The 22,545-nt window shown below is 44.9% G+C and overlaps 1 protein-coding gene across 1 annotated transcript in view; it reads right to left on the reverse strand.

The window, feature by feature from the left end:
• C8B (complement C8 beta chain) overlaps positions 1 to 22,545 on the reverse strand; it is a 37,388-nt gene continuing 14,843 nt past the window's right edge. Inside the window, exons 6-13 of the mRNA XM_019742533.2 lie at positions 21,631 to 21,763; positions 19,305 to 19,502; positions 15,890 to 16,130; positions 13,750 to 13,878; positions 12,001 to 12,164; positions 5,114 to 5,267; positions 2,561 to 2,629; positions 1 to 333 (exon numbers count right to left, since the gene is read on the reverse strand). Of these exons, the coding sequence (XP_019598092.2) occupies positions 182 to 333; positions 2,561 to 2,629; positions 5,114 to 5,267; positions 12,001 to 12,164; positions 13,750 to 13,878; positions 15,890 to 16,130; positions 19,305 to 19,502; positions 21,631 to 21,763 (1,240 nt within the window). The 3' untranslated portion in view covers positions 1 to 181. The remainder of the gene's footprint in view (positions 334 to 2,560; positions 2,630 to 5,113; positions 5,268 to 12,000; positions 12,165 to 13,749; positions 13,879 to 15,889; positions 16,131 to 19,304; positions 19,503 to 21,630; positions 21,764 to 22,545) is intronic.

Genomic DNA, 22,545 nt, shown 5'->3' on the forward strand with positions numbered 1-22,545 from the left:
TGCATTTTACAAGTAACATTTTTATTTTAAACATCCTGCATGCCACTGCCCTCCACCCTTGGGCTGGCCCTAGGTGGCGGCTGGGGTGGGGGTGAGCTACCCTGAGCTCCTCAGGGCTCAGAGCTCTCGCTGAGTGCCGCCCACAGTAGTGTCATCTGCTACTAGACGCTCTCCCTTCCACCTAACAGTTAAGTGTTTCTGAAGCAGGGCCCGAGCAGGGGCTGCCGCCATTCTGAGGAGGTGGATTGTTGCACTGCCTTTGTCTTGTTTTCTGTCCTCCAGAACACGGAGACCAGTCTGACCAGCAATTCCACTTCCCATCAATGGGGACATCTATAAGAAAGAAGGTCAAGGAACATTAATTAGCCCTATTATACTGTGCTGCCCTACAGGTGGGTGGGGCGTGCATTCTAAAAGGCTTCAGGAGTCTGAATCTCTGATCTACCCCCTCCAGTCAACTGTCCTTCTCTCAGGCCATTGTATTCACCATGCTCCCTTCTACCCCAGGGCCCTTGCACATACTGCTCCCCCTGGCCAGAATACTCTTCCCTCCTTTGTTCATCTGGTCAATCCTATTCACCCTTCAGATCTCAGTTCAAGTGTTATTTTGACAGAGAAACCTCCCCTGACCCCTAACTTTCTATCAATTCTTCATATTTGAAGCTCTTAGAGCATTCTGTAGCAGTTACAATTAAAAGTGTAAATGTACTTCTGGGGCAATTCAAATGATGTTGGTCTTTCTTGCTAAAGAGAAATATCCATGATGACAGGAACTATATCTGATTTGCTCACCATTGAACCCCGGCACCTAAGCTGACACAAAGGAGGCCCTATAGTAAGTATTTGTTGAATGAATGGTTTCAGCTTAGACACTCCTCCAATACATGATGCTGGATAGGTTCATTCTCAATGTATAAAATGGGAACTATGTTATCTACTGTGAATGTTGTGTGTTTTAAATGAGGTAGTAACACTGTACTCTCTTCCCTGCCATTTGCTTTTCTGTTAGGGATTTTTTTGGTCATTGATGAGATTGGCCAATAATCAATTATAGCCACCATGATGCATCATGTACTATCTGGCTCTAACTCACTGTGCAGCTCTGGGTACATTGCTTAATATCTCTGGGCCTCTCCATTTGTAAACTGAGAAGACTGGAGGAGAAGCTTTCCAAGGTCTCCTCTAACCAGCAGAAATCCTGTGGCTGTCTGATGGACTGACTGCACACTCCCTGGCAGGTCACCGTGGGGGGCCTGGTTGAGATGTGGGAGGAGAGGGAGTGAAGACAGCCCTGAGCATCTCGCTGGGGAGGGGAACAGTGAAGGCAGGGGTCAAGGGCAAAGGTAACTATGTGACCACTAGGCAAATTAGTTCATGCCCCATTAAACTCAGTTTCTTCATCTTTAACTCATAGTATCTACTTCATGAGGTTGCTGTAAAAATGAAAAGGTTTAATATATGTAAAATACAAATTGAATACAAGTAAAATTTAACATATGGAAATACAAAACATGTCAAATAGATGTAAAATTAATATGTAAAACACAAAAGGATATGGTAGTATATGCAGCACTATTTAGCTTTAAAATAAATTAACAAATTTTTATTTTGCTCTTACAATGTACTAGGCATCATTCTAAGTGCTATATATACGTCTCATGAGAAACTCAACACAACTCTATGAGATAGCTAATATCATCAGCTCCATTTTACAGGTGAGGAAATTGAGGCACAAAGGGTTCAGTAAGTTGTTCAAGGTCACAGTTATTAAATGATAGAGATGGAATTTGAACCCAGCTGAGTCCAAGTCCTCAGCAAGGTACCTGGTACACAGTAAAGTGCCTAATAAATATTTGTTGTTTCCACTGCATGTGCCAATTTCCTTTTTTAATGGTATCACCAAAAAGTCACAGAAAGGAAAATAAAGGGAAGGAGGAGGTGGGGGGTTGAGAACTCTTAGATAATAAACAGGCCGAAGAATTTGAGTCTTGGAGGGGATCTTACTGATAGTTTGTTCTTTCATTTGTTATTTTAACACTGAGCAGTAGCTGTGCTGGGACATGGGGACACAGAGATAAATGGAACATGATCCCTACTCATAGATGTAGGGGAAATAGCCACACAGAACCCAAAATATAATGTGCTAAGAGTTGTAATAAATCGCTGTAATAAATGTTCAAAGTCCTACAGGAGCCCCAAAGAGGAATTAACTAATTTTACTTGTAGGGAGAGTAGTGTTAGAAGATTTTTTACAGAACAAGGGGCATCTGTGCTGGATTTTGAGGGCTGAATAGGAGTTCACTAAATTAAAAAAAAAAAAAAGGGTAAGCATTCCAGAACGATCCAAAGAGATTACTTGCAAATGCCATGCATTAGTAGTCTTATAACACGAAGCGCTCTCATGTGAAAATGAAATATACACTCTGGAGCTAGGATGGATATCAGGTTTCATAGTGTCCAGCTCCCTACCCGACACACCAACATTGCTCTTGCTCTTTCAAATTATTCTCTGGACTTCTCTAGAGTTCCCTTTCCCCACCAACTCTCAAAGACTACTTACTTTCCCGAAAGGTGATCTCACAGGCTTGGCCTCGGAATCCATTAGGACAGATGCAGTCACAACGTGATTCTGAAAAGAACAGTGCAGAGAGCGTGAATTATACCATGTGAAGCAAAGAACTGGAGTTCAGCCCTCCACATCACTACTTTTCCGTTAGGTTAAAAGAGGGCAAACTTTAGTTGAATGGTTTGAAATAAGAAGGTTCAGTGCCAAGAATACCTACTCCTTTCTTGAGGGTCTTTTGCTAGTAAAAGAGGGTGTTTATTGCCACCAGGGGAAATTATATGGAGTTGTTATTACTCATTAGCAGAATTCTGACGTGGCCTGATGTGTTCTGAGTCGGAAGCTACATTAGTGGTGAGGCCAATGGTCACTGATGCTCATTTTCACCACAAATAATTGTCTAACCTTTGCTTGAACACCTCTAGTGATGGGGACTCACTACCCTTAGATGTCTTATCCTACCTTTGGCTAGTTCTGACATTTTGGAAGACATTCTTTATGTTAATCTGTAACAGGTCACCCTAGAGCTTCTTTCACCTAGATCACACAAAATCTCTTCACAGGATTGTCCCGCGAATATCCCAGTTCCTGGTTTTATATTCTCCCTCACCTCCAGTGCAGAATCCCAGGTGGGTCCCAGTTTCTAGGTCCAAATTTCACACCAGGCAAGGGGGACTTCAGTGACCCTGGATCAAAACCTAGAGCCAGTGAGCTGGTCCACTTTCTGCCAAACTGTCCCTCACGTATATGTCCTTGTCCTGAAGGCAGAACTTCCCCGCCTGAGGCTCTCACTGCTGTCTGCTTTGCTCATGTCCTTCCTGTCCAACAAGCTACACACACATGCCTCAGTCTCAGCTGGGCAGCCGGGGTCTTTCTCCCTGAGGACAGGTGTTCTCTGTGTCCCCTCTGCTGAGCTTGCTCCATCCCTGTGGTTTGTTCTGCCAGCTCCACCTGCTCCCTGGGCTGGGACCTGCTGTGACCAGTTGCTATCGTCCTGTTTCAACATCAGGCTGGACTGGACGCTTCCTTAGAGTTTTGCTAGCTCATCAGAAAAGGAGAATTAAATTCCAGGCCCTGCGTCTGCCTTTGCCCTGCCCGCTGCTGTGAACCCAACGTGATCCTTACAGGTAGGAATCAAATTCTAACAGCCCATCCTTGCCTCCGCTTCCCAGCTCCCTAATCTTCTCACCACGCATCGGTCAGGACACGCACAACGGTTTCCCCTTCTCAGCCCAGGGCCCCTTCTTTGGGCAGAAGATATTCCCTGAGTCCATCCCTATTCCTTGTTACAGACCCCACAGCCTCAGCCTGCTCCTGTTTTCAGTTCAATGCTTCTGTCACTCACTGTGTCCCTTGTGGCTGGAACCTAGGTATCTGGACAGCCACAGGAGCACGTCCTAATTGCCTACATTCTCAGTCCGTGGGAGACAGTCAGACTAACACCAGTGCATTTCAATGTAACTCTTTGGGCAAGTCTAGCTACTCCCACTCGCCTACAAACACAGTGAAATCCTGGATCCTGTCTGCCAGTGAATTCAGCTGCAGAACAGCTTCTCAGCCCTATTCTACCATGGACTCATCTGGTGAGCTTTTCCAAAGACCAATCCCAGTGATTCACTTTAATTACTTTGGGCTAAGGCCCAGGGCTATGTCTCTGTGAAAAGTTCCCTGGGTAATTCTCACATGCAGCCTGGGCTGGGATCTGCTGCCTTCCAGGAACAGCGTGCACTTGGCCATGAGCTGAGTGCAGGGGTCTCCTGGGTCCAATCCAGGAGAGATGGGGACTTTAGCAATGTGAGTCACACCCAGGCTGCAGGTTAGAACTTCCTGGAGAGGGTTTCACCGTCCTGATGAGGGGCCCTTCTCCAGAGTCTCACGTCATGCGCCAGGTTGGGGCCCGGGCGTCATAGGGCTGCAAGTCTCAAGTATGGGCATATCTTGTTTTATTGTTTTTTTCCATGATTGCCCTTCACAGGTGTTGTGTTACAAATGGAAGGCAAGACCCTCCACCAGCAAAAACATTACGACTCGCTTTATTGCGGTGGTCTGGAACCGAAATTGCAATGTCTCCAAGGTATGCCCTTAGTTCTACCGTGTTTCCCCCAAAATAAGACCTACCTGGACAATCAGCTCTAATGCGTCTTTTGGAGCAAAAATTAACATAAGACCGAGTCTTATATAACATAATGTAAGACTAGTAAATAGTAAAATAGCAAAATAAGACCATCTTTTATTAATTTTTGCTCCAAAAGATTCATTCACGCTGACTGTCCAGCTAGGTCTTATTTTCGGGGAAACACAGAAATGCCCAGTCAGGGTGAAGAAGCTCAGCTTTAAGAGGTTCCAAATGGCTAGGGGGCTCTTTTCCCCCTGAGACAATGAAGAGAGAGCTTCATGACAGACCCTGGGACCTGAGGCAGAGACTAGGGGTTGACCTAGAAACTCTTCCTGAGATACTCTGGAGGGTATGTGGTTTTGATGATGTATTCTGGCCCCAGGGCCAGCCCCTCCAGAGGATGGCTTCCACAAGGGACAGCGGCTGCCTGGTACCTATCAGGACAGGGACTCCATTCCCGTGGCAGGGAGCACAGTGGCAGGCGCTGACTTCTTTCTGGAACTCCTCCAGGGCCCGCTTCATGTTCTGCTTCACTGTGCTGGAGAAGGAAAAGTCTGTGGCCGTCACCAGTTCATACAGAGGCTCTGCCTGGGAAGGGAGGAGAGGCATTGATTGCAATAGACAACATTTATCAGATAGAAGCGTACAGCAAGGCCGCACAGGAAACGGCCAGGGGTCAGTGCATGGAGACCAAAGTGGATTCACATGGAACTGGATAAATGCCACAGCATGCGGATGGACGCCTCATCGTCTCTCTGTCCCACCCCACCCAACATCTACAAATAAGCTCACTCAAGTTCAGGTCAACCAGTACTTCCTGAATACATCTGAAGTGCCAGGAATTCAGCATAAATGAAGAGTAAGATAAAATCCCCACTGGCAAGAAACTCAGAATCTGGAGACAGAGACAGCGTACTAACATCCTCACAGCACAGTGGCCACAGGTAGCCGTGGAAGCTTGCAATGGATAGAGGAGCAGGTGGCTAATCTGTCTTTGGTGGGGGGAGGAGGTGATTTCAAGCAGCTCTTTGAAAGTATTAAAGGAGCCTTGTCCTAACATCTCTCTCCCTCCAAACCTATCAAAAGCCTTCACATCATGAGACAGCCACCACCAGGAAGGCTTTCCCGAGCTCCAAAGCTCGTGGGGCACCTTGCCCCCACGAAACACTCAGAACACTGTCTATACTACTTAGCCAATATAAATTCTTTTTGCTCCCTTATGGTCATTACCTTTTTTATGTTGAAATCTCCTTTTGCGATCAGGGCTGCATACTGCTCAGCCCTGTGTCTCTAGGGTCCAGCCTTGAGCTTAGAGAAAACCTCTGATGAAAGTGGATGATGGATGAATTAAAGGGGGACCGAAGACCTCATCAGGGCACAAGCAGCGGGCATGGAGGAGAAGGTGTGCATAGCACAACCATGGAGGCAGAAAGAGTGTTGCTGGTAGCTCAGTGGGCATAACAGTGTTTGAGAAGAGGAAGCCGCAGATGGATGTGGGCTAGGGAAAACCAGAGGCAAAGTCCAAAAAGGTAGTTAAAACCACTCAGAGCCCCTGGGCTCTAGCTTCAGCTCCAGGGCCAGTTTCCTCTCCAGATTTTGTTTGCGATCCTCTCCTAATCCGGCCCTGGAGAGTTTAGGGTCTGTCTAAATGCAGGCAATCATGCCTAATAGAAGCCTCCAGTGGGAAGAAAATTGCTTCCATTTCTTAATGCATCTGATGCTGACCTTTGCCCCAGTGGGCAAAGCAAGGCCCCTTGGTGGTCCCATTGTCTCACCGTTTTGCGGTCAATGAATTGATCCAGAGGCTGTTTGCAGAACCGTCCAGCCTGCTGGCTGCACGCGAGGGAGGGTTGGGAGGGACGGGAGGTGGGTTTGCTGTACACCAATGACGAGCTCTTCCAACAGTCTCCTTTCCCCATGGAGCACCTTGAAAAGCTGCCTTTAACCACCCAGGGTTTTTTCCTGCCAGCACTGAGATTTGCTCCAAGCAAGAGAGTAAGGTAGATGCAGAACTAGAATAAACCTTCCGCATATTCTGTGTGCCAGGTGCTGTGTTGGCAGTTTATCAATATGATTCCACTTCATCATCACAAGGGCAATTCATCCTGTTTTCAGGTGAGGTTAACGAACTTGAACAAAGTCAAAGAAGTCATAAGAAAACACATTGCCAGGATTCTAACCCAAAGCTTTTGTTGGTTCTACTAGTTCTTGATGATTATTGCTCAAAATGGCTTGACTATTTACTTCCATTTCCAACCTCTACTCCAGGGTTCTCCAAATTTTGTAAACTTCGGTGGAGTTCTGAGCAGCAACTCCTCAGAGTTCCACAGCTCCCTTTTTAAAATGAAGTTAACATAGCACATCTGTCCACTCTTCCGTTTGCTGATCGTTTCCTGCCTTTCTCTTTGCTCCTCTTCTTCCTCCCTTCCTCCCTCCTTCTTCCTTCCCATTTCTCCCCCAAATACACAGTCCTAACTACTCACATTGATCATTGGGTCCTTAGCATACCTGTCCTTGTGAAAATTTTATTTATCATATTGTTGCAAAGAGATGATGGATGCTATGTATTAAACTTCCCGTAATTCTCTATAATAGAGCCTGGCGAACATCATTCTTAGTGATAACAATTATTGCCATAGCTCACATTTATTAGGTGCTGAACTAAATACTTTACATGTAATAGCTAACTTAATCTTCACAGCAATGAATGAAGCAGGTAGTCTTTCTGTAGTTCCATTTTACAGATAACAAGCTTGAGGTCCAGAAAAGTTAAGAAGATTGACCAGAGTCACATAGTCAGTAAGTCTCAGAAAAAGATTTGAACTGCTACCATTGTGGTTGATTTTCTTTCAGTATGTATTTTTGGATGGGTAGATGGAGACCAATAGTTACATCAAATTGGTGGCATAAGACAAGTGTAGTTTTCTAGTCTACTTTTTTCTTTCACTTAACATCATATTATGAGCATTTTCTCATGCCATTTAATATTGCTTGATAAAACGATTTTCTTTTTTCTGGCAGCATAGCATCCTGTGGCACGGATGAGCTGCAGCTCTTCCCGTGGTTGAATCTTTAGGTTGTTTCCTTTTGTCTTTTGTTTCTCCAAATAACATAAAACAAGGCATGTTTTTACACACGCATCTTTATCAACTGTTAAAATTATTTCTTTAGTCAACTCCTCATTTGGGGTTATTGGATCTATAAACATTTTTAATATTTTGGAGATATATATATATATATATATATATGGTTAAATTCTTTTCCTATAAGGTAGTACCAATTTATATTCTCATGTCATTATTCTCAATGACTTTGAGTATTATAGATTTTTAATCACAATTGATTTGATAGGTAAAAATAATACTGTGTTGTTAGATTAATGTTTATTCCCAGAGAAGTTAAACATTTTGCATATTAATTCATCACCTGAGTTCGTCTGAGAGCTGTCCACTTCTTTGAGATGTGCCTTATACACAGCACCATTCCTGACAGGTTAAGAATTTCATTCGTGGCAAAATCATTGTGTTGGTGTGTAGCCTGCCATTTAATTACATTCACAGTTTCCGTATTTGAAATGTAGACTTTATTACTGGGGGTGAGATCCAGCAGTTCAAGGCCAACACTATTTTACCAGGCAATGCTACCACAACACCTGTATTTTAAACCTGTTGGTCAATTTGCTCTTAGAGAATCCTTGACTAAACTGTTTGAGAAAGATGTGATGGCCAGTATCAGTTTACCAAATATATCAGCTTCTTTTACTTTTGGGCAGGTCGCAGGGCTGCAATTCCCTGCCATGCTCATGGACAGGTTTTCAATGTGACTTGTTTTGACAGGTGAGCAGAGGGAGTATCCCATCCTGGGTGAAGCTGTTGGAGGTGACTTTTCCCATTCCCTCACCACTGCTGTGGTGATCTTGGGAGCACCTGACAACATAAAGCCTTCGTCGCCTAGAACCCTGAGTGAGGATAAGAAAAGCCCCCTCGCTAATACACTTCGGACAGGTTGTGTGCTTGAGAAATAAACGTGTGTTGCCCTAAGTCACTGAGATTTAGGGTTTGTTTCACTGCAGCATACTTTAGGCTCTCCTGAGCCCTATGTGGGCACCATTCACTATCTCTTTTTTCCTTCTACCCTGAGCAATGCCCAATCTCTGTACAATGGCTTCTCCATCGTTAGCCTGGATCCAAGACCACAGGCTAGCTACCCTGACTGCACTAGAATGTACGTGAATGCTAGGCTTTGTGACTATGATTGCCAGTTAAATACAGAATGCCCAGATAAAATGGAATTTCACATAAACAGCAAATAACTTTCATCTCCCCATGAAATACTGGGGAGATGCTCATACTAAAAACCTATTCCTTGTCTGAAATTCAGAGCTCCTCCATTTGCATTTGTTAAATCTGGCCACGTTGTATCTGATTCCTTTAATATCGCAAAGTATCTTAGGGATTTTTCTTCCATTAAGGACCATTTCACTGGGTCACAAGCTTTTTCCTTCCAGGCCTCATGGTTGTCACTCCATTATCTTCAGGCATTTTGTGTTGCAAAGGATTCTGAGACCAGTAAGACTTTTATTTTCATAGGACATATTTGTTCCTAAAAGTCCAAAATAAAATGCACCAGAATGTGTTTCAGTATGGCTTTGTTTTTCCGTACTTTTGCCTACTTTTCAATGAGCTGCTCACTTTGCACTGTCAGCTCAGGGAAATTTCCCTCATTACGCGTTTGATGAATGCATCTTCACATTTAACGTCGTCTCTTTCTCAGGAAGAAGTCCCTGAATTTTAGATTTCTGCTTCTGTGCTCTCTGTCCATCATATTTCTTTTCTGTCGTTGTTTTAATCTCGTTGTCTTTCACTTCTACGTTATAAGAACATTTTTATAGCATCTTCCACATCACTGACTCGATTTTCTGCAGTGTCAATTCTGTTCTTTATAGTTTCCAGCGCAGGTTTTAATTCTGCTATTGTGCTTTTAACGTCCTAATTCAGCTACTTCCCTTTCCATCTGACTAGTGTCTAAACAGCTCAGCTTCTATTTTTGATTTCATAAATTCCTCGTTTCCTTGAATTTTATTATAATCACAAAGCAAATGCATTCTAAAATTTACTTCTGCTTTGCTATATTTTAGACACTTGTCTTCTGCATCTTGAATGTCATGCCAATCTTTTGTGTTCAGAATCCTCTTTATATGCCTAGTGCTTTCTCTTAACTCTCCTTTGATCAGAGAGCCATCTTTCTGGGTCTAAAGTTTACAGTAAGCAGGGTAAATGGGTTCTCTGTGGTTTTCTTCCCTGCTTCCCCGGCTCCTACAGAAATCATGTTTCAGATCTTGGTCTTTAATGCTAGTTTAGGTACAGAAGCTTTGGCCAACACTGTGTCTAAAAACTGCTTATCTAGTGGGCTCTGCTGTCCTGGAAAGCAATTGCTCCTCCAGCTACCTGGTAAGCTGACTCTGCAGAGAAGAATTTGTCTAAGATCATGTGAAACCATCTGCAGTTTTCTCTTGCCAGAAGCTGCATGAAGGAGTGGGATGCCCAGAATGTGTATTTCCAACTCCTGTTAGGAGTATACAGAGAAAGCGCTTAAAAACCTCCGACAATCCCTCTTCCCCTACTCCTAAAAACACCTCTGATTCCCTAATCTCGTCTCCCCTTCCAGCCCACACAGCCCTTCCTAGCACTCCACTGACAGTGGGTCTGACTTTCTACTGCATCCCACATGTGCTGGGAAGCCTCTGTGCCTCCTGAAGCGCATGTCTGTGGTTGTGTGCAGGCCTGCCTGAGATGCTCAGCACGCTAACATGACCCCCCCAACCCCCCCGCACAAACACACACACACTACATATCATATCATATCATATCATATCATATCATATCATATCATCATATCATATATCATATGCTTGGCACTTCACATTCCCAATGCCCAGGCTGGCACATCCAACCTAGTTAGATAGGTAATCAGGGCAATCCAGTAATTCTCAGTTTTATATAAAAGATTCAGGGAAGAGATAAGTAAAAAGTAAATACCAGGGATCTATTTTCCCCTGAACTCTGGTCTCCCTCATGCCCATATGTGATACCAATCAATGTCACCATGCCATCAGCCAATCCCAGATTTATCTGCAGCTGCCTGCAACCTGTGGCTGACTTCATCCTTCTCAGTGCTCACGTAAGTGTCACTACTGAATAAGTGGCAGAGGAGAGGACCGGAATGGCAGCCTTCTTGTTCTGCAGAAACTATGCATTTGACATACAAATAAGTACCCTGTGGGAAACTGCCAGGGTTGGGAACTCCAGAGCCTCCCATCGGAGCTCCAGCCCCTCAACTCCCCTCCTTGGCTGCAAGACTAAATCTCCGGGGAGTGGACACTGGCCCATCAACAACTGTCCGGATGACGGCAAGAGGAGGACAGGGTAAGATATGACACGGACACCGCGCTGAAGACCCCATAGGCAAGGACCTGCCACTGCTGACGTGTATGACAGTTGTGTCCTAGCAAACGTCTGTTTAGTTTAAGTTCGCACAACGGCTCTTGTTTGGTGGCAGGTGGTTGCGATCATTATTTTCTATTCATCAAACCCACAGGGAAGTCTGGTGGGGAGAGAAGAGGAGCAAGTCTCAGGTCTGGACCTAACAGAGACGCTGGAGCAGCCACAGATGGGTGCAACTTTGTGAACTTGATTTTTATCAGCCACAAAACAGAGATAAGAGTACTTAATTTGCACTCTTGTGGGGATTAGATGAAATAACACTGCGAAAGCCTCTGGCAGAGTGTCATGAGTACAGTAGGTGCCCAAAAGATGTCAGTGGTTAGCATAATGTGTTATCCTGTCCTGTAAGATAGTTACGCCTGCATGTGTCTTCTTGTTCAGCACAGACTATCTTTCATCCTCGCACCTCCCTCTATTTTCCTCTAGTGCCTTAGATCCTATCACGTGGCAGGAACTTCACAACTATTGGTTGGTGGCCTGGATGAATGTTTACATGAACAAATATCTGAATGAGTAATTCCGTGATGAAATGGAAACCATATTAATTTAAGAAGGCTGGAATTAGAAGCTGATGGTTAATTTTCTTTAGCAACTTGGGGGCCCAAGTGAATGGGAGTCAGGGGTCTCTAGTCTCTAGCTGGGGCTGCCGGTGCGTTATCATCAGTTCACTCCAGATACATTTTCCACTATAATGCATGTACCTCAAGATTAGGGCCTGGGTCTTATTGAGCTCTGTATCCCATGCCCTGGCTCACACTAGCCCCTCATAGCTGTTTCCTGAATAGAGGGGGGTGGGTAGAAGAGCTTCTCAACTGTACCTTAATTTTGATGATGTCGGGGTTGTACTGCACTGCGTCACCCCACTCCTGCATCAGGTCGGCAGTCGGCAGGTCCTTGTATGCCAGGGCAGTGATGTACTCACTGGCTCCTCCTCGCACAAGGACCACCAAGTCCTCTACCATGGTCTTCCTCTTATTTCTGTCTGATACGGACAAGAGACATGGCATGTCAGGGAATCGACTTTTGTACCTTGGGACTTGCTGTAACCCAACCAATAACCCGGTTACCATAATAGTCACTGAGCTCACCTTGAAGACACCAGTGGACAAGACACATCCCTGCCAGCAAAGGAGTCATGGTGCAAGGGACAAAGGCAGCTCACCCAATCACACATGACACAAGTTGGGGGCAGGACAAGGAAAGGACATTTATTCTGAGCATCTATAAATGCCAGTCACTAGTGAGTCTATGCAAGATAGATATCTGTTAGATAGGTAGGTAAACAGAGAGACGGATAGATAGATGGATTCATATGTAGACAGATTGATAGATCATAGATAGGTAAATAGATTGGTAGATGGATTAGCGAGCATTTACACGTCAGTCACTAAGTGTTGTACATGTATTAACTCAGTCTTCACTATGAAATAGGAACTATGTAATCCTTATTTTGCAGATAAGATATCTTAGGCACTGGATCGAAGGAATTTACCCAGATAGATCTGCCCAAGCTTTAAGCTATATCACTTCTTTGTGTGGGATGACAAATGTTGGGAAATTTGTAAAGGCTGGGCTCTGCATGCAACAGATACCCTCTCAAGAGTATCTTCTATAAAGTAATTACTATTTTGACTTCTCATGGAGTTTCCCCAAAAGCACTCAATCACATCAGTGAGTTATTCCCATTCTAACGTGTCTATAGGCCCAATGTCAAAAGAACTGGTGTAAAGTGACTACTTAGCTTTGAGCCTATAACACTTGAGCATCAATTAAAGGGAGTCCTGTATCCAGCTGGTAGGAGTGTAAATGGGTACAACCATTTTAGAAAACAGCTCGGCATTAGCTAGTCTATAAAAAGGACATGCTCAACAACCCAGCTATTCTACTCCTAGAAACGCTTGCACGTTGCACCCGATGACTAAGAATGCCAGAGCAGCCCTGATTATAATTGCTTGAAGTAGAAAATAACCCCAATTCCACATTAAAATGGACAACACAAAATGGTATACTCCTACAATAAAATACTATGCAGTGATGGAAATGAACTAACGATAATTACACACAAAAACATGATGTTGAATGAAAAAAAAAGAACAGAACGGAAAGGTTACATTCCATCCGTATGAAGTTCAAAAACAAGCAACACTAAGCCATCCTACATAGTGATACATATGGGTGGTAAAACTATTAAGAAAGGAAGAACATGTTTAACGCAGAAGTCAGGGTGGTGTTAGCTCCAAAAGGAAGGGAGGAGTTGTGATTGGCAATTCAAATGGTCCCTCCCTTAGGAAACCGACACTGGTGCTTAGGGTTTGCTGCTTATCCCTGTCCTGTCATTGGTTCTTTGTGTGCCTACTTCATGTGAGCACCAGGGAGACAAACATACAATTTTATTCATTTTCATACGATCAGCACGTAGTAGGGGCCAAGTAAAATTTTAATGAATGAATGATCACTTTAATTAAAATGTTTGGAATAGCCAATATTTAGCTTAAAGGCAGACAAGCCCCTGGGGATGCTAGAGGGAAAGATGAGAAGCACAGAAGTGACGTGCCCTCGCCACTCACCTTTTATTTCCTTCAGAATACCCTGGCAGATGGCCAGCGACACACCCAGCTTGAGGTAGACCACTTCCAAGTTAGCACCAATTTTAAAGCCAGCCTGGGCACAGGCATGTACATCCGTAAGAGAATAATCTGCAGGAAGCAAGAAAACGGACTCATGACCTAACAGGAATTTATCCTGTCCCTTTTCCTATGATAGATTCCAGGGGCCTACCCCTTCCTGGACATCATGAGGCCATACAGGTTCAAATAAATGGGTGGCCAGCCTGATGACAAGGAAGGCAGGCAGCTACTGCACCAGGGCAGGGACCTCATAAGAGATCAGTGTCAGCTTCCCCTTCCAGTCTCCTCACAGACGCTGAGGGGTTTTGCTGCCCGCCAAAGTCCTTTTCTAAACCTGCGGTTTCTTATCAAGTCTCTAGGGACTGATCCGGGGAGTAGAGGCTGCTGCCATCTGTCTGCCTTCCTCTGACCTACGCTGCTCTACTCTTTGATGTAGTTGAAAGAGCTTGTTCGTTGATTAATTGACGTAATGCACATAATGTGTCTGGTACAGTACCTGGCCGAGAGAAGGAGACCATTCCCCTTATCTCTTCTCTACTTTTGGATCGTTTCCCACTTGGCCCTCCCTAATTCTTCCCATGGCATCCTCCTCCCCTGGGCTTGCTGAAATCTCAGGTGTGACTTGTAAGCACCTTTCTGCAGTACTGTGAGGCCAGTGCAAGGACAACAGAGAAATTTTGACTACTGTGGTTGTCTAGTAGCGTTAGTGTAGATTAGTTTCCCCCCAGGCATGTTCCTTGAAACATGAATCTCATGATAGCCTCTCTTATAATTCTTATACTTAGTAAGTTTTATAAGAAAAAGGGCTTCTGTGGGAAGGAAGTGTGACTAATGTATCAGAAGAGGTGGCGAGGCCATTTTATGGCAGTATGCTTGTGAAAGTAGGATCTGTTACATTTCCCCAACTTATTTTATCACAGAGCTTATTTAAGGAAGTACAAAAAGCAGTTTTGAACCCCTGGTATGGAGAAAAGTACCCTCGATTTTGGCAAAACTGAGGCCACCATGACATTATTTTACATTATGTACTGTGTGTCTTCTATCAAGTACCCTGGATTTACAACCAAACCCTGGCTCTGCCACTGTAAACTGCATGACCTAGGGCAGGTCACTTAAGCTGACAAGTGCCATGCTGTTGGAAAGAACACTGGATTGGGAAGCAGGAATCACATCTTAGACTTGTAGTTGATTCCAACTGGGAAGACCTGTAATATCTGTATGGAGAACAGATTGTAGAGGAGGAACGGGAGTTGAACATTGGTTTGGACGCTATGGTAATAATCCGCAGCCTTGATATTTTAAGTGTGGTCTATGGATCGGCAGCATGGACCTCACACCAGAGCTTGCGAGAAATGCAGAATCTTGGGTCTCACCTGAAACTTACTGGATCAGAATCTATGTATTAACAAGATTCTCCAATAATTCACAGTCACGTTTTGAGAAGTACTGGTCCCGGGGTGAGCGTAAGATCGCAATAGGTAAAGATAGAGAGAAAATATACTTTTGGGGTAGAGATGATGGGACTCATAGGTTGAAAGGAAAGTAACATAATCAAGGTTGACTCCTAGGTTTTTAGCTTGAGCCACTGGTTGGATGGTGGAACAATTCTGAGATGTGGATGACGATGGAAAAAACATATTTCGGTAAGAAAAGCAAAAGTTCTCTTTGGAGGCATGTTAAGGTTGGGATGATTATTACTCATTTGGATGGAGATATCATGGAGGCATTTTGACATAAGCTCTTGGTTGCAGAGGAAAGACCCAGGATGGACATATATATTGGGAGTTCTCTGCATGGTGAAGGCATTTAAAGCCAAGAGATTAGGTGCTATTGTCTAGAGAAAGTAGGTGTAGAAAAGAGGACTGCTCAGACAGAGGGCTGGGTGGACGACCAACATTAACAAGTTACAAAAAGAGGAGGAATCTGCAAATGCAACTCAAAGTATAGCCAGGGAAGGAGAAGGAAAACTAGGAACACAACTTACAACTCTTCTCCCAAGAACGAATGAAAGCCTCTCCCCATCAACGCACATAGTTCATACACGACCCATCAGGAAAGCCATGGTCCCTTGGCTGTGTACCTGCTTTCTCCATGGCCTCTTGGTTCAGAATGAGTGTGTATTCATAAATGCCCCCAAGCATGGCCTCTGTGATGTAGTGGGTCCCGAAACTGCGGAAGAGATCCCTGTACTCCCCATAACCATACTCCAGGGGCAGTTGCTTGACTCGCTGGAGGAATTCGTAATGGAGCATGAGGCTTCGGGGTTTCAGCTTGTAATGGGCGACTTCAAGTTCGGAGCGCGCGTGCAGAAATTTGCTTCTCTAAATGAAATACCAACATGGGAAAACCAGACCTTTAAAGTTAGGAATCTGGAACGAGAAGATGAACTTTACAAATACCATCCGATGTTTTTGGCCTGGAGTCATCACTCTTATGATTCCTTTAGGATACTTGAGGGAAGATGGCCTCTCTGACAAGCTCTCAAGTCTCATAAATATTTGGATGTCCTTTGCAGCTTGGAAGAGCTAAGTCTTCGCTCAGCTCCTTACAGTAGCAAATAATGAGTGAGAAGGGGAGGTAGCCAGAAACAGACATGACAGGGAGCAGTGTGGGCACCTGGGGCCACTCTGATGGGAATCAGCGTTTGCTGACCTGTAGAAGCCACTTCTTTGTTTATGTTTTTCTAAAGAAAAGCCACTCAGGAAAGAGTAAAAGTGGTGCTTTAGGAAGGCTAGACTTTGTAGTATCTGGCAAGAGACAACAAACTACAGCTTGCTCACCAAATCAGTGTCTGGTTTTGTACATAGAGTTTTATTGGAATACAGTCAGGCCCAGTTGTTCACGCCCATAGCTGCTGTCACACTACAATGGCAGAGCTGCATAGTGGCAACAGAGCCCTCCAGCCTCACGAAGCCTAACATATTTCCTATCTAGCCCTTTACAGAAAAATTTGGTGACTCCTGGCGTGAGGGATCGACTGAAAGATGGTGATACTGGATGAAGTACAAACATCCAGGGAGGTATTCATATAACCTGAGTTGATAGGTTCCTATATGGCTGTGGAGGCAGAGGAAAAGGTGGAAAGGTGGAAAGTGTCTGGGAGGTACATTCTGCCTCTCTCTTAAAACTTTGAGCCAGCTTGACCTTTAGCTCTATAAAGCCATGCCAGCTCTGGTACTGCCGACCACCCAGGCTTCCTCACTGGTCCCTGCCTTGCTCTCACCCTGGTCTGGTCCTGCCCCAATCACTCATGACTCCCTTCTTCCTTATCGTGCTAACCCAGCAGTCACCAGGTGCTCTGTTTATGATTTTTTTTAATATTTCAGGTGTCACCTCTTCCTTGGGTTATTATATTCCCCACTGATCTCTCTTCTGTTTCTAGTCGGCCTTCAGTGCTCCAATCAGAATGGACATCTGTAAATTCTGATCGTATTATAATGCCCTTTTGGGTTTAAAACAAAACCCTGCGTTGACTCTCTAGTACCTCCAGAATGAAATCAACTACCTTGAATAGAAGAGCTTCACAATCTGTTCCCCAATAGCCTCTCTGGCTTCCACTTCTACAGCCTTCAAGTATTTCTCCCCATATCTTAGCATTTTCCACCACCCACCCATCAAGCATCCTCCAACTTCTCACGGTTCCCCAAACCTGCCGTTCTCTTTTGATATCATCTCTGAATTTCCTAGACACACACTCTATTTTCCAGGCTTGCATTGCACTTTGCTTCTGTTTCCTGTATAGCACACACCACGCTGTATTACGACTGATGTTAAAAAATTAAGAATAAGTTACCTGCATATATGCTTACTTCTCCTACTAGACTGTGAACTTGAAGGCAAGGATCATGTTATATTTGTCTCTAGGTCCCTGGTCTCCACTTTAGTGTCTAGCACAATGTAAGCACTCTACAAGTGGCTATTTGAATCAGGGAGGTGGGGAAGGAGGGAGAGAGAGAATAAGAAAGGGAGGGAGTAAATGGATGGTACCCTTCATTTTCTCTCCTAACAAGGTACATTCCTTTTAATTTGTCCTAGCCCTTCATCACTATATTTCAGTCTTGAAATGGAGATCTACAAAGTGCCACCCTGAATCTAAAACAAAACAAAACAAAATAAAACAAAACAAAGCCTCTGCCTCCAAGGAGCTCACAGCCTAGAAGATGAGGAAAATAAGCAAAGGCAATTATAGTCTAATTAATGTGCACTACTCATTTTCTGCTAGTTGGTACTTTAGCAGCAGACCTTTCTGAACCCCTCACCATTTCTTTTTTCTCCTCTAAATTGCTGTTGATGTTTAGTCTTGGTCGCCTCCATGTACCTCTCAGATGAATTTTCTGTCATGTCACATCCATGTTGAAAACTCTCAGAGAAGAAAATGCACCTTCTTCATTCTGGAAATTAAGGTTCCTCACATCTGCCTGTCACCTGTTCTCCAACCTCACATCCCCTTTTTCCCCACTCCAATGACTCCTCTTCCATCAAGTCATGGGCTTTGACCTTCATCTTCTGAGCAATAGGGAGCAGATATGATTAGATGAGCATCATAGAAACATTGCTCTGGCAGCACATGCATTTGAAGGGGCGAGCTGGATGACAGGAGACCCTTTAGGAGGGCAGAGCAAGAGATGAAAGGGCCTGAGCTAGTTAAGATATAATCAGCGTTAGATGAACACATACTGAAGAGTGATACTGAAGGGTGTGATGACCAACAAATGTGGAAATGAAAAGAGAGCCAAATTTGACTCCGAAATACTCAGACTGGAAAAGTAGAAGAAAAAGACTATTTCACACAGAAAATTTAGGAGGAAGAAGTTGCTTTGGAGTGTGAGCAAGGCACCCCAGTCCTGAGGTCCCCAAGGGCGAGGGGTGCAGGTCAGAGCTGAACAGAAATGTTAGAACCAGAGCTGAAGGCTCATGGCTTGTCCTTGTATAGGAGGCAGGTAAGTAGAAGAGGTCACCTGGACTGGCTGGAGAGTAATGAGGGAAGATGCCACAAACTAAATAAAGACCAGGTAGGGATATTAGAACCCAGGAAGGGAACTGATAAGGAGCGGGAAGAAAGCAGGAGAAACGGGTGTATGATGGTGACCCCCAAGAAGTCAGAGAAGAGGTCTCTGGTGACATCCCAGAGAGGAATGTTGGCTGAACGTTTGCGATGGAAGTCAGATTGCTGGGTTTCAAAAGTCTCCAGGGATGAAGAGGTCTAGCAAAGCTACAATCTTAAATTCATGAAAACCAAGGGGAGAAGCTTATTAGAAAATGAGAGTAAATAATCAGAGAAAGGCTGCCTGGTCTTTCTAAAAAGTAAGTTAACGTAAGACCTTGCTATTTTGTGTGTGTGCGTGTGTGTGTGCATGTGTGAACAGATTTTCAAGAGAATAGAAATATAATTGGTTTCTAGGACTAGTAGTAATGTGGAATATAGACACACACTGATGGATATAAAAATTCCAATGAATACACAGAAATTCAAGAGCCACAAAAGGGGTACTTACCGTATGAGCAAATCGTTTAGTTCTGCGAATCGAACGTTGGCCAATATCACCTGCCATGTTAACGCCAAGTTCAAATACTCCAGGTATTTTAAAACCAAAGCTGAAACTAAACTTGTCGGCTTCTGCTTTTGAGACATTACGCTCGAAATCTGAGTAGGATTCATATTCTGTCAGCGCAAATTCATATTTTCCTTGGGTCTAAAGGAAGAAAAAAGGAAATGTTCCTTATTTCATTTGATTCATATCAGGTCTGTCCAAGTCAACAAATATCCACGGTACTATTCCTATGCGCCAGGTGTTGGACTAGGTTCTTAGGATACAGAAAACTCAGAGCCACCTGTGCTCCACCCCCAGGGCTCATATTCCAGTAGGAGAGACAGATGTGTTCAGATGTGGGGTGATAGTCAGAGGCGAGTGCTTGATTTGGATTCCAACTGGCAGAAAGGTAGGAGAACATTTTGGGCAGTGGACTCGGCTTAGGCCATGGTATGGAAGGCAGAATAGGCAGGATCTATTCAGAAACTGCAAGGGGCTCTAGAGGAGTTGTATCAGAAGATGGAAGAGTTAGGGGAAGAGAGAAGTGTTGGGAGGCAATGTGCTGGCCTCAAAATGCTGAGGCTTCTGGATGACTTGCTCTGAAATTGGACTTCATTCAAACATGAGCCAACACAGGAAATAGCCGAGACTCAGGAAGATCATTATAGAACAACATCGTGGTTGGACTGGGAGGGACGAATTTCGCGTCAGGGAGACAGGCCGATGGGGAGGCTATCAGAGAAGTGCGGGTGACAGGGGACGAGGGTCTGGTCAACGGCAGTGCAGTGGAGATGAAATGATGGGCAGGAAAGTGCCTTTGAGAGAACTTGGCAGAGCGACGTTCTTGAAAATCAGTGCTGACTGTCCTGTGCACAGGGGAACTGCCAAGGGTCCTGCCTGGGTGGCCCTGGAGTGACCAGTTCCACACTGTGTCCACTCCCACCCCATCAGCTTCTTGCAGTTCCCATAACACCTTAGCTGCCAGGGAAAGACAGCAAACGTGGTTCTGAGTGTGGCCTGGGGAAGGGCTGCCTGACGTGGAATGCGTCACTGCCGTTTTCTAGTTGGGTAACCTTGGACACATGACATAACCTCTCCATGCCTCGGTTTCTTCCCATGTAAAATGGAGACAGTAACTGTTCCTTCTTTGGGGCTTGTTCCGAGAGGTGAGTTTCTATGGGTAAAACACTGTACCGTGCCTGGCACAGCACTCAAAAAACACTGGCTATGAAGAGAGGAGACCTCAAAATATATATCCTGCCTGGGCAGAAGCTATTTTAACCTGGATGATAAATGGCTGTTCTAACATGCTCCCTGAGGGGAGAGGCTGTGGGGATGGCACTGTTACTGTAGGGGAGGGTGTGTTTGTCCCTAGGCTCAGTTTTTTCTTTCTTTTTTTTAGCTAATAAGTATGCGTGGGGAGAAGAGGAGCAGGAAGGGAGGAGGAGTGGGTGGTGGCTTCACCTGCAGGACTGCACAATTTTAGAACTGGAAACTACCATCCAGGTTATCTAGTCAACACCCCCCCATTTTACAGATGAGGAAGCTGAGGCCCAGAGTGGAAAGGGGACTGAGCCTGAAGTAACACTGGGGCCGGTAGTGGAGCCAGGCCTCGAACCCCAGGGTCTTCCCCTCAGATCTTAAGTGTGTGCGTCTTACAGTAACACAGTCTGTTCTAAACCCATTTCTCTGTGAGATTGCTTTTAAGTCTGTATGTTAACAATAACAGGCTTATACTGGTAGAGCATTTTATAACTTCCAATGCTTAAAGCAATGCCTGGTTCTAACAGGAAGGGCTTGGTAACAAGAAGAGTACACATTTCCGGAGGACACACCACGTGACCAGGTACACTGAGCATTTCCACACAATATTTCCCTAATCCTCTCCCTGCAGGGAAGAACCTTTATAACTCCCAATCTAAAGGTAGGAAAATGGAGGCTCAGAGCCTTTAGGAGGACACAGGTGGTAAATTGCTGAGCCACCAGGTCTGTGAGACTCCAGATCCCAAGCTGCACTTCTGTCTTCATGGTAGCTTTGCATATGATTGTCAGTATAGTTTTTGCTACTGCAACTACAGCTGTCACTATATACAGCATATCCGTCTCACGACTGTGTCGAGGAAGGAAACACCCATTTTACACATGAAGAAGTGAAGCTCAAAGAGAAAACGTGATGCCCCCAAGCTCGCCCAGCTGGCAGGTGGCAGGCCACGCCTCGGATCCACGCTAGCTGGCTCCTCAGCAAATACTCGCTCCACTGTCTGGCAGTGGCTTCCTGGCTGTCACCTACCTGTGGGGTGTAGCTTTCCATGTTGTATGGCTTCCTAAACCTCGTGTTCAGTATGTAATGGGGGGAACACCCACCGCCGTAATACCTGTGATCGAGAACCGGGCCCTCCAACCTGTTTGTGAACAAATTAATCCTGCAGGGAAAACATGGAGAGTCAGAAGAGGTATGGGTAAACGCCAGGTTATGTCATCCCAACTGGCAGACCTATGAAATGGCAGGCGGCCTTCCAGAGTTCCTTGGCACAGCAGTCAAGGCTCTGCATGCATATCTGGTTGAAACCAGCTTTCCCCCTTCATCTCTGGCCACTCCCATCCATTACCACATACCCGAGTCCCCAGCCATTTGGACAGGCCTGCTCTTCTTCCAATCTGCTTTGCTCCTTCTCTTGTGTGTAAGGGCTGTTCCCTGTGCCTAGAATGCCCTTCCCGCCATTCAGTGTTTTCTCTCTCATACATTTGTCTTTCAAGGTTGAGCTCTGTCATTGCCTGTTATGGGAAGTCTTTACTGACACTTGTGGTACCAAGCTGGGTAAGAAGCTCTCATAAGACCCTGTGTTTGCTCCATGCATGCATGTGTTGTCTTGTACTATTACAGTGGCCTTACAAGGATGGTCTGGCATAATAGGTAAGAACATGGACTCTCGAGCCAGATGCGTGGGGTCAAACCCCTTCTGCCATTTCTGAGTGATGTGACCTTGGGCACATCAGTTAACCTCTCTGTACCTCGGTCCCCTCATCTCTAAAATGGGAACAAGGAGAAATATCTACCTCATGGGGTTGTTGTGCAGAGTACATGTGTCCTATTTGTTAAGTGCTGAGAAAACGGCTTGGTCCATGATGATGCTTGTTATTATTTATGTGTCTACTGATTATTTATGTGTCTACTACCCCCACTAGACTGTGCGCTCCTTGAAGA

Source organism: Rhinolophus sinicus, linkage group LG06 (assembly GCF_036562045.2).
Source record: "Rhinolophus sinicus isolate RSC01 linkage group LG06, ASM3656204v1, whole genome shotgun sequence".
Lineage (NCBI taxonomy): Eukaryota > Metazoa > Chordata > Mammalia > Chiroptera > Rhinolophidae > Rhinolophus > Rhinolophus sinicus.